Consider the following 10592-nt stretch of genomic DNA (forward strand, 5'->3'; position numbering starts at 1 on the left):
CTTTGAAATAGTGTATGTACACTGCATAGAGATGAAATCTCTAAATTTCTTCTAAAATCTGTGAAAATAAAATGAAAATAATTAATATTTTAATCTGAAATATTCAATTATGTAAATAAGTTTTAAATCAGTAGGTTAATTTCCTTCTAAAAACAATTATATACGAATCAAACGATAAGTTATTCAATGCATAATTGTTAATTCGCTACTATTGTGTCATTTATTATGATTCAAATATACTATTATTAATTTGGTTACTTTAGAATCTTCATGTACTCATATTCACATAAACATGCTGAGTATTTTAATCTCTACTCTTATTTATGCTGTTGCTTTCCTACGTTACGAGACTAGTACACCCCCAGAATATATTTTTGTCGATACTTGGACAAGAATATACATATACTGTAATATATTATATTGTAATGCTTTGAAAGCCTAGCTTAGTTATGAAGAACATAATGTATCTCCACGTTAATACACGTTTCCCATTCTCCTGTTACCTGGCCATTGTGTGTTGATGGTACCGTACATCGGGAACAGAAATGGTGTTTAATTTATAAGTTGAGAGTGGAAAATCTCCTAAGTTCTGAGTATAGAATACAAAAACATTCCGATTAAACACTTACCCGAGACGAACTCGGACAAAATCAAGCAGATATATCTTATACTTGATTCAATGATGGAGAAAAAAAGATCCTTATTCAAACCGAACGTATTCGGTTTCTCCACTTTTCATGCTTTCCCATACTTTCTGCGCTGATCTGGAATGTGAAAAACAAGTATAATTATTTATTGAAAACCTATATCTGAATTTGAATTAAATTATCAAAGCATATAGAGAGCGCAACATGGAGGTTCGGCTGTATTTATATTGATTGATTGCAAGTATTACAATATATCAAATTTAGAATAAAAAAGTGTTATATTTATTCATTCTGAATGATATTCTTTCAGCGATATTTTAAATTCAATTTTACTTTTGTAAAAGCTTTGTAATTATTGGGCTGTGATTTAAAAAATTTGTACTATAAATTTCCACTATTAAAAATTGCAGGCCGACATTGTGACGATGTCGCAATAAATAATTGCTCGTTATTATTATTTTCATTTGTAGCTTATCTTTTCATTGGATTAGAAATGAAACTAGTTTGGTAAATCTCCATGTAGCGCCAAAAATATAGGAAAGTTATGCCGTTCTCATAAAAATTACGAAGTTTTCAAGCTCATATCTTAATACTGTCAATAATTGTGTTGCTGTTTGAGGTACTTCGGTTCAGCATCACACCGGATTCAGTGAGAACTGTAAAGGCGAACGAATGGCCGAGCTAAATCGAACTTTGTTTGTACTGACATATACAGAAACTTACCTCTTGACTGGTTTCCATACTGCCTTGAAGAAAGATCCGGTTTTTTTCAATGCCTTTCTATCTCTAATAGTACATCCAATAGTATATCCAATAGCATATCCAATATTATATCCAAAACTATTTTCCGTGCTATCCTCTTGCTTTCTGAAGTCTTTATTCCTTTCGATCTTTCTTGCAGAAACCCTAACGTTATTATTTAATCCACAATCCTTCTTATCTTCAACCAATCGCTCACTAAAAGTGAAAAGAAAGAATTTACAATGCAATAAATATTTGTAAAATTAATAGAGAAATTACAATACATTACTTGGAAAACATTTTATCTAACCTTTCGCAAAATTTTCTATGAAATAAACAAATTATCGCGTAGTTATTAATGTTATTACTATTCTGTGGACGTGTTGGGCATTTCCTAATTCGAATTCAGAATTCATTACTTTATGTAATTCTTATATTCGAGATTTTTCGGTTTAGTGCCAATCTCAGAGGAGAACAGTGGTGCTCTATCGAACTTTGATTACGTATAATAGGAGGTATGTGTCGCTTAACGATGGCCCCAATAACATCACGACAGAGGTCTATAGTTTTTAATGGAGCCGAAGAATACGTTGTCGCCTGTACCTTTTCTACGTGTAGATGGGTATAGATAGATATATAAATAATTACCATCACCGTGTTACACATATGGAGTGACCATATATTCATCGTCTAAACAAGGAAAGTTTTCAAAAATGTGTATAAAAATGACTAAATTTAATTTTAAGTCATTTTGTTATACAGTAGAACTTCGATTATCCGGACCTCTATTATCCGGATTTTCGATTATACGGATTGTTCAAAATAAACAAAAATTGTACGATTAGAAAAGCCTTACTGTCCTTACAATTTATTATCATTTAAAGTCGTCTACGTGGACGTTATTTATTAATAGGACCTTATACTGGTGTATTGGCACAGTAATGAGAGTTATTTCAGTAAAATTTCTTTATTTTATCACCTGTTGTAGCAATATCCAATTTGAGGAACGATTTATTAATAGGACAAGGTCCTATTAATAAATAACGTCCACGTAGACGACTTTAAATGATATAAAAATTGTACGAATTTGCTGATTTACACTTTGCGAATTGCGACACTATTTATGTACTGTACATACGTGACGGAATGCATGGAACAAAATTTTGAAAAGACCATTAGTAAATTCCAGTAACAGTAGAAAGTGGTATAGGAGACAGTGCGGAAGCAATAGCACAAATTTCAATATGTGCCGAATGTAACGAAGAAAATGTAACTGGTGTAAATTGCGATGCAAACGATCCTGGATTCCAAATTTTGAATGATGAAGAAATAATTAAAGAAATATCTGCCTCAGATGAACAAGATCGAGAAGACGAAGAAGAGATTTGCGAAGTAAAAGATATTTGTCCTACACAATCTGAAGCTTTTCAGGGCTTAGATGTCGCCATGAAGTGGTTTGAGAGCTAAGAAGAGTGTAACTCAGGACAACTTATATGTCTTAAAAGTATTCGCGATTTAGCAGCTTCAAAAAAGAACAGCTAGCTTTAAACAAAATTCGTTAATTGAATTTCTTAATAAAAAATAATTTAATATTGAAGTTATATGTAAATCTAGACAAATAAAAATTATACATACTATATGCACTGTCAATTATTATTCTTTTCGATTATCCGGATTTTTCCTTATCCGGACTACCCTTATCCCCAATTAGTCCGGATAATAGAGGTTGTACTGTATTTTATTAAAAACTTTTTATATTTTTAACTATTGTGAAATGGTAAAAAGCTTAATTTTGAGGGTAGGGATGGGTTTTACAAAAGATTTGTAAATGCTAACAAAGAGTATTATTGTCATTAGGTCCGATCCTACTCCAGATAAGACACATGACCTCTTTTATCTCCCCACCCCTCGACCTTTAACAACCAAAATTTAATAGCATCGATTTTCCTAATACACAATTTAAATTAAATTTCATTAATTATCATTTGCACCGAGCAATTTCTTTTTAAAGCCATTAATTTTCCGAATGAATTTCTTATTTGCATAAATAACAACAAAATGTGAAAAATCTCTTACCCCAAGGGTGAAGGCAAGGGTCGACAATCGCCAGAATCAAAAAACATTTTTCAATCGCACTCGAAATCGCACTCTTCGCAATAAAAGAGCAAAACAATCAACGGGTCAATTGTTGAGTTTCTTTGTTACGCGTTAATTCAAGAAGATAAAAAATTTTAATGATTCATTTTTGGTTTTTTTTTAATTTTTGAATCTGTCCCTGTGTAATAATGATTAAAGAGTGATGATCGTGGCAGTAAATGTCTCGGCTCACCTCTCGGAAGGAGTCGGGATCAAATCCGTTCAAGCAAGTCTCAAGAATTTTTTATGAAAGCTCTGTCCCAGATACATTGAGCTCTGTCCCTCTCTCACCATTGTGGGTATGGTCTAACTCACAATGAACGGGATTGAAGGCCTTTTAGAGTTGCCCACCAGTGGCCGAGTGGCAAAACCACTGAACATTTGTAGTTTTTCGCGAGTTCGCGCTTCGCCAACGGGCTGACAATGCAGAATTTTCCGGGTTTTCTTCATGTTTGTAACACCTAAATAGGGGTCAGTTTCCCATTGAAAGTTCTCCCGAGAGGCACTCCTCCTCGCGTGTCGTGTCGCCATATACAACTAATGTATTCCCTTTTAACTTTTACATGGCGAAACGAGTAATATTATTAATGACAATAGCTACATCTGAACCGGCATCTGTGCAATAGTATCACTGTATGCAGTGTTGCTGTTGATGGCAGTTTATTAATCAATTTTTCTACATTAAATAATTAAAATTACTGCAAGATAGTTCAATTATATTAATGCCAAAGATCTTTTCTTAATTGAAATTCATTATTTATTTATATTGTTTCGTGTCTTTTATTTTTATCCTATAAGTGAATCAGCGAAGGAGGGAATTTTATTGAATTCTCATTAAAATTCTTTTATCTGTTCAACTCGGCTCGGCCTATTTTTTGCCCGTCGCAAGTTCAACAAGGCCCGCAATGGATTCGGCTGAACAGTGAGGAATAGAGCCTAACATATCTGGGTTGATTTCCCCTCGAAAAAACTCGAATCAACTTTGGCTTGAACCTTGGTCTGGCGGATTACTGAGAACTGACGTTATAAGACAGTAATCATAGCAACGTTAAAGAGTTGCGTCGCTATTATTAAGTAACAACATGGCTAACTTTCTAGAACGGAAGGCGTCACAGAAGAAATACGCCTATAGCTCGGTAATCTGTTATGCGCTTTTAACGAAACCCGTTTTATTTTACTTCTATTGTACGATCCTTAAATAAACAAATAATAATAGTAAAAAATAATTCTAAAAGTCGAAAACGACATTTATTTTCTTCTGCCCGATTTTTCATTTAAATAAGTGCTCGATTGTTTCCGTTTCCTCAACTACGTATAGTATGTGGTTGCGGCTAAATAAGCAGTTTGGAAAAGACATGGCGGTAGCTATCTATCCCTATATGACAATCTCTCATTATAGGCTCTTTAGTTTCCTGCTACCTTGCCATCCCTCTGGCGGGATTGCTGGGCGTTAACCGAAATTCGCACCGTACCTACATTTTTCGGAACTGGATAATCCATGGGTGATTGACATCTGTGGTGAGTCCGTTAAGAGACTATATCGTCCCGGCAATGCGTTCCTATATTCCGCCGGATTGCGTGCCGTTGGACGGCAAAAACGGAGCTTGTATTTACGGTGGAAAGCAACATGGCGTCCTCCAAGGCTGAGATTGTTTCGTTTTGGTGTCCATTATGTTGTTCTATGAATGAAAATTTAGTTGTGAAAGCGCAAGCTAGTGCACGCAGTGATGTAAATGTTTTCTCGAAGTTTTTTCGCGGTTACTCTGTGTGCTCTGTCGGCAAGATAATTCATTTTATGGTTAAATTTTACAATTGTGACCTTTCTTTTGTTTCTAAAACCTATATTTTAAAATCATAGATCCTTCCATCAGGATACTATTTATAGTAAAGGCGCCGCCATCTTTCTTTAATTTTCGTTTTTAAATGCATACAAAAGGTTTATTTACTTTCCAGCTATTAGTGCTACTTGTGAACACCGAAAATGACGTTATTAGCGTATGTATTGGTGCTTTCTTTTTCAGTTTAAAAGTAAACGCAAATGTTAACAAGAAATATGGCGGTTTCTGGCATCAACCATATTGTGAAAGGTGCTATTTTAAATGTTGCGTTACAGATAGAATTACTTGATTCCGAATCGGTCGAGGATGATTTTATCATGGATATAATTCTGGAAAAAATCAAAGAAGTAAAAGTAACGCAATATCTATAAAAAAAAAGGATAGAATTCTTTGTTGAAGTGACGGTATTTTTTATAACCCAACCGATTTTAAATATCATTTTAGACTTACAAGAGAATCTTTTTGAGATCTCCTTAAAAAGTAAATTCAATTTTAGACACAAAAAATTACTGACTCTGGAAGACTACATGTGTCTTTTCAAAAGAGTTTTTATGCTACTTATGGACATTGACAAATCAACAATCATTCAGGTTTGTTTATAATATATGAAATCAGATATAGTATATAAGAGAATATTACATTATATATATAATGTGATATTCTCTTATGAACTACCTAATAAATTCAAATGCTATTCATTTAGAAGTAAATGCACTCTTAAAGATGATTGGATCAGTGCCAATGCCCTAATTAACTTTCGTCTGGCAGAAAACCGTACCATTTTAGCAGACTTATTTCAGCCCACTAGATCTGATTGTCAAACTCACTCGTTATTAGATATAGGGCTAATTAACGAAATGAAGTTAAATTTTTGATCCACTAATCAGGGCCGGATTTACCAATCCAGGGGCCCTGGGCACAAATTCGGTGGGGCCCCCCTTTAAGAATAGGCAAATTTGATGATTTAGAAAATTTACACAAAATACTGTATTTTCAACTAGATTTCAACTAGGAAGTTGTAAATTTCATTTAAAAATAAGGTTATTGTAAACATACATGTATATTTTATTGTGTAAAACGAATTATTTTAATTTCATTGAAAAATACCTATGTAAAATTTTTTCCCGAAATTTTCCGATGTTTTTTCCGATGATAGGTTTTTTCCCGGGTTTGGTTTTCTTTGCCTGTGGCCCTCATGATTAGGCCACACTAGCCTGTCGCAGTAATAGGAAAAAATTATGTTTAAACATAGTTTTGTGGAGACCCTGGCCACAGGCCCCAAATGTCCTTATGTAAATCCGTCCCTGCCACTAATACCTAGTCTCTGACCATCCTTTATTCGTCTTTATTCTAAATAAAGGTGTGAATAAAGGTGGAAAAGTAATTATTAAATGACGTAAAATAAACAACTTTTCAATCGAAATACTACGTAATGTTTCACTTTTCTGTTTCTCCCGGAATTACAACTACATAAATCATTTTCTGTAAATGAACTGGCAATTATTTGCTGTTTATGTTAATATTCATTGATAAATGCCTCTCAGTAAAACAACAGGAAATGAAAAATACACTTAAAAGGAAAACTTTCTTACCTAAAACTGGAATCTCCCAAGGATCAATACCAGCACCATTGCTCTTCAATATTTATTTCAACGACTTGTTTAAAACTCTACCCAAAGTTGACATTATTGCAAACGCAGACGATATCGTTCTAATACACTCCAATGACAACATTCAGGCAACGCAACTTGAATTGAACAATATTCTGTTTAAGTCAACTGATCATATGAGTTATAATATGTTAAAAGTAAACACAAATAAAACGAAATACCTCTGTTGTACAAATAAAAATAAAAACGTTAACATGGAATGAATTCAAATAGAAATAAGTGAAAAGACAATAGAGTAAATAACATAAGATATCTCGGAATTCTAATACAAACTCAGGTATGACAAACACAGAAAGTTTAACTAACTTATAATACCTTTGCTAAGTTCACGGGAATAAAAAGGAAAATCCAAAATTTTTTAAACATTAATATTGTAAAACGTTCATATCACACATATATCGAACCAAAAATTCCAATATGGTAGCATTATCTGGGGAATCGCAACCGATTGTACCATAAATCGACTCCAAACACAGCAAAATCAACTTATAAGAGCCATATATCAACTGGATCGCTATGCAACCACCTTCATATGTTACCACCGAGAAAGATTAGACAATATAAAAACTTTATACGTAAAACAAACTCTACATTTTAGTTTCAAACTTATAAAGGTTAAAATGAATAATTGTTACCTTCTTGATAAAATAGAAAAATACTGCAGAAAAAAAAAACCTATAGTCATCGACGATTTTACAACTACCTAAACCCACTACAGAATTCTCAATAGGACAGACAGCTCTACTACTTCAGATGATAAAATATTGGAAATTTATTTAAAAAACGAAGTACAGGAAGTAACCAATCAAAAGAAGTTCAAAACAACTATCAAAAATAATCCTTTCGGTAATATTTTCGTAAGGTAAACAGGAGAGAAGAAAAATTAACGAATGAATGAAGTATTAAGCTATAAACAATTTTTTTTTTCAAAAGAGGCGTAAGTGAAATTGTAAATTGATAAACACAATGAATTATAGGATCTGTGACGTCGAAACTCAAAGACTAATTATAAAAGGAGAATAAAAGGGAAAAAGAAAAAAATACAACTAAACATTATATGTTACGATTGTCTTTGATGTATAAATAATTTCTTTGTTTTTGTTCGTTTTCTTTTTTGTTTCTGTTGTTACGAGATACTTGTAAAAGGCTAACGGCTATAGTGTCTCAATAAATAAAAATAATAATAATAATAATGAGCAATTATTTATTGTGATATCGTCGCAATGCCGGGCTTCAACTTTTAATCATATTTTTAATTTATTTAATTTAAAATGTATGTTCTCCACTTGAAATTAATTGTGGTTTGCTCCTGCACTGTACATCATACTGTCCCTTTAACAATAGAGTCGTGCCATCTATCTAACACCTTTCAGAGAAAAATTTGAATTGAAATAACATGACTTTCGATACAAGCTGGAAGTTCATATATAGTCAATCGGGGGCCTTCTGACCCTAAGGTTTTATAATTAGTCTCCTCCTACATCTATATAATTCCATTCTCGATGTGAAGGAAAGACAGACAGACGGACGGACATACAGAGAACAGTGGATATTTACAGGTTACAATTTTTTCAAATTAAATAATATAATAATAATTAAATAAAATAATAATTAAAACTGGTCTTTACATCGAAACTAAAAATAAAAATAAAAATAAAAATAAAATTAATTAATTAATTAATTTAAATTTAAATTATGTGAAAGTCCGGACTAGATGAAAATTTTTCAACAACCAAACATTTATATTTTCTCAAAAGCATAACGCCTAAATTTATATATATAGTAAGAAAAAAAGTATATATATATATTCCAACGCTTGATAAAGATTGAAGGAAGTGATTGTACCTTTCCCCAGATTCACATCCTTTCAAAGATGACACATCTTCCGAATGTGTCACCAGAAACCAAACAACCAAAATTCGTCTATTAGACGTAGAACTTAACATTACCAAAGATAAACATGAGAAAAAAAGGGGATGACCCCCAAATAAAAACGAAAAACCGATGAGAATAGTTCAGTTCGCCGTCTCCAGAGTTCGTCGCCCATCTTTCCTCTCCCGGAACTCGGATATATCGTACATCCTGCTGATTACAGCCTAGATCGACTGCCTTGGGCTAACAATCCTACTACCTGTCTATCATCAAGTGATTCACATCGATCTTCTTGACATTCAAGACACCTGACGATCTACGAACCAGACATCCTCCGAGCTTCCTATTCTCCTGGTATTCTCCCCAACAAACAAGGAACCGACCTCCTCGGCTAGTCCTCTGTCGACCTCTGTCAGTTCTGATGTGGCAGCTTGACGTGGTGCCGACCCTCCTGAGGTCACAATTATAGTTGAAATCAAACCAATTGAAACATAATATTTCGGAAAGTGTGGATAAAGTACTTGTTGTCCATCTTGATTAATTTAGATATTTCATCTTGGTAGTCAGTCTATTTATAGCACATCTTTGTAAAGGGTAAGTTTCGGTTTTGGTTGGCAGTGACGAAAAATTTTACTTTTTATACATATATAATAAATACAGATATAGTTATATATAAAATAATATTATGCATAGTATTATATTGCCTTTATAGATATTTTTATGTATGAAATATAGCTAAAAACATTTTTTTAAAAATTGTTTTGGGATCGAAAACAGATTAATTCATTTTATATTGTTTCATATGGGAAATTTATTTCGGTTTTAGAATAAACCGATTTTCGAACGACTTTCAGGAACGAATTAAGTTCGAAACCCGAGGTTTGACTATTCGCATATCGCGTTGATTTTTCAACATGGCGGATGATATCTGTAAGTGTGCGACATTCAAATTTCATTTATTTAATTCTAAGAAAACATAAATCAAATTCATATAATTTTTCAGGTGGGCATCTGATATTGATGGACCCTCTTCGATTTTTCGTACGCTTCTTCCAGGAAACGCACTACAAGTTCAAATAGAACCAAAATTTGTGCTGGCAAATCATTAAAGCATAATCTGAGATACAAGATTTGAGTAAATATTTTACTTTCCGGCTGTTATTCGTACATAACAAGGGAAACCGTTGGAATCGTGTCAAATTTGACCCTTTGAGATTTTTTCAAATCTCTATGTTTGTGACACCTAAACCCAAAATAGTAAAAGAAAAAAAAATCCTGTGTATTGTGTATTTGTGAGTGTGTTGGCGTCTATTTCATTTAATATCGCAGGATGGGATAATGATTAAGTAACAAAATTTGGCATGATAAATTGTATATAAGGGTCATTGATGCTATTAAATTTTGGTGGTTAAAAATCAACAGGATGGGGAGAGAGTAGGGTGTAGTGTGTCATATCTCCAGACTGGCCGAACTAAATGAAAATTTAACTCGTTATTAGCATTTACAATTCTTTTTTATAAACCTTGTTATTACCTTTAAAATTAAGCATTTTGCCATTTTATAATAATTAATAATGTAAACAGCTTTTTGCAGTAAAATCTCATGACACCCGGGAAAGTTACGAAACTCGTTGCTGGATTTTTTTTACGAAGCTTTATTTAATATCCAAAAATAGATAATAATAACTA

General features: G+C 32.8%; 1 protein-coding gene across 1 annotated transcript; it reads right to left on the bottom strand.

The window, feature by feature from the left end:
• Positions 1-629: 629 nt before the first annotated feature.
• LOC136982146 (uncharacterized) lies at positions 630-3553 on the bottom strand. The gene is made up of 3 exons (XM_067278569.1): positions 3465-3553; positions 1371-1604; positions 630-764 (listed from the first exon to the last, which is right to left on the bottom strand). The coding sequence occupies exons 1-3, from the start codon at positions 3509-3511 to the stop codon at positions 701-703; spliced, it is 345 nt and encodes a 114-aa protein (XP_067134670.1). The 5' UTR covers positions 3512-3553; the 3' UTR covers positions 630-700.
• Between the last annotated feature and the right edge of the window lie 7039 nt (positions 3554-10592).

Source organism: Centruroides vittatus, unplaced genomic scaffold (genome assembly GCF_030686945.1).
Source record: "Centruroides vittatus isolate TY-2023 unplaced genomic scaffold, ASM3068694v2 contig_815, whole genome shotgun sequence".
Classification (NCBI taxonomy): domain Eukaryota; kingdom Metazoa; phylum Arthropoda; class Arachnida; order Scorpiones; family Buthidae; genus Centruroides; species Centruroides vittatus.

What these genes read in the sequence shown, in the direction of transcription:
- LOC136982146 (XM_067278569.1), bottom strand. Translation starts at nt 3,511, where the DNA reads ATGTTTTTTGATTCTGGCGATTGTCGACCCTTGCCTTCACCCTTGGG. An exon ending in CCCTTGCCTTCACCCTTGGG is followed by an intron (nt 1,605 to 3,464) that starts GTAAGAGATTTT and finishes TTTCACTTTTAG; the next exon opens with TGAGCGATTGGTTGAAGATA. An exon ending in GTATGGAAACCAGTCAAGAG is followed by an intron (nt 765 to 1,370) that starts GTAAGTTTCTGT and finishes TTCACATTCCAG; the next exon opens with ATCAGCGCAGAAAGTATGGG.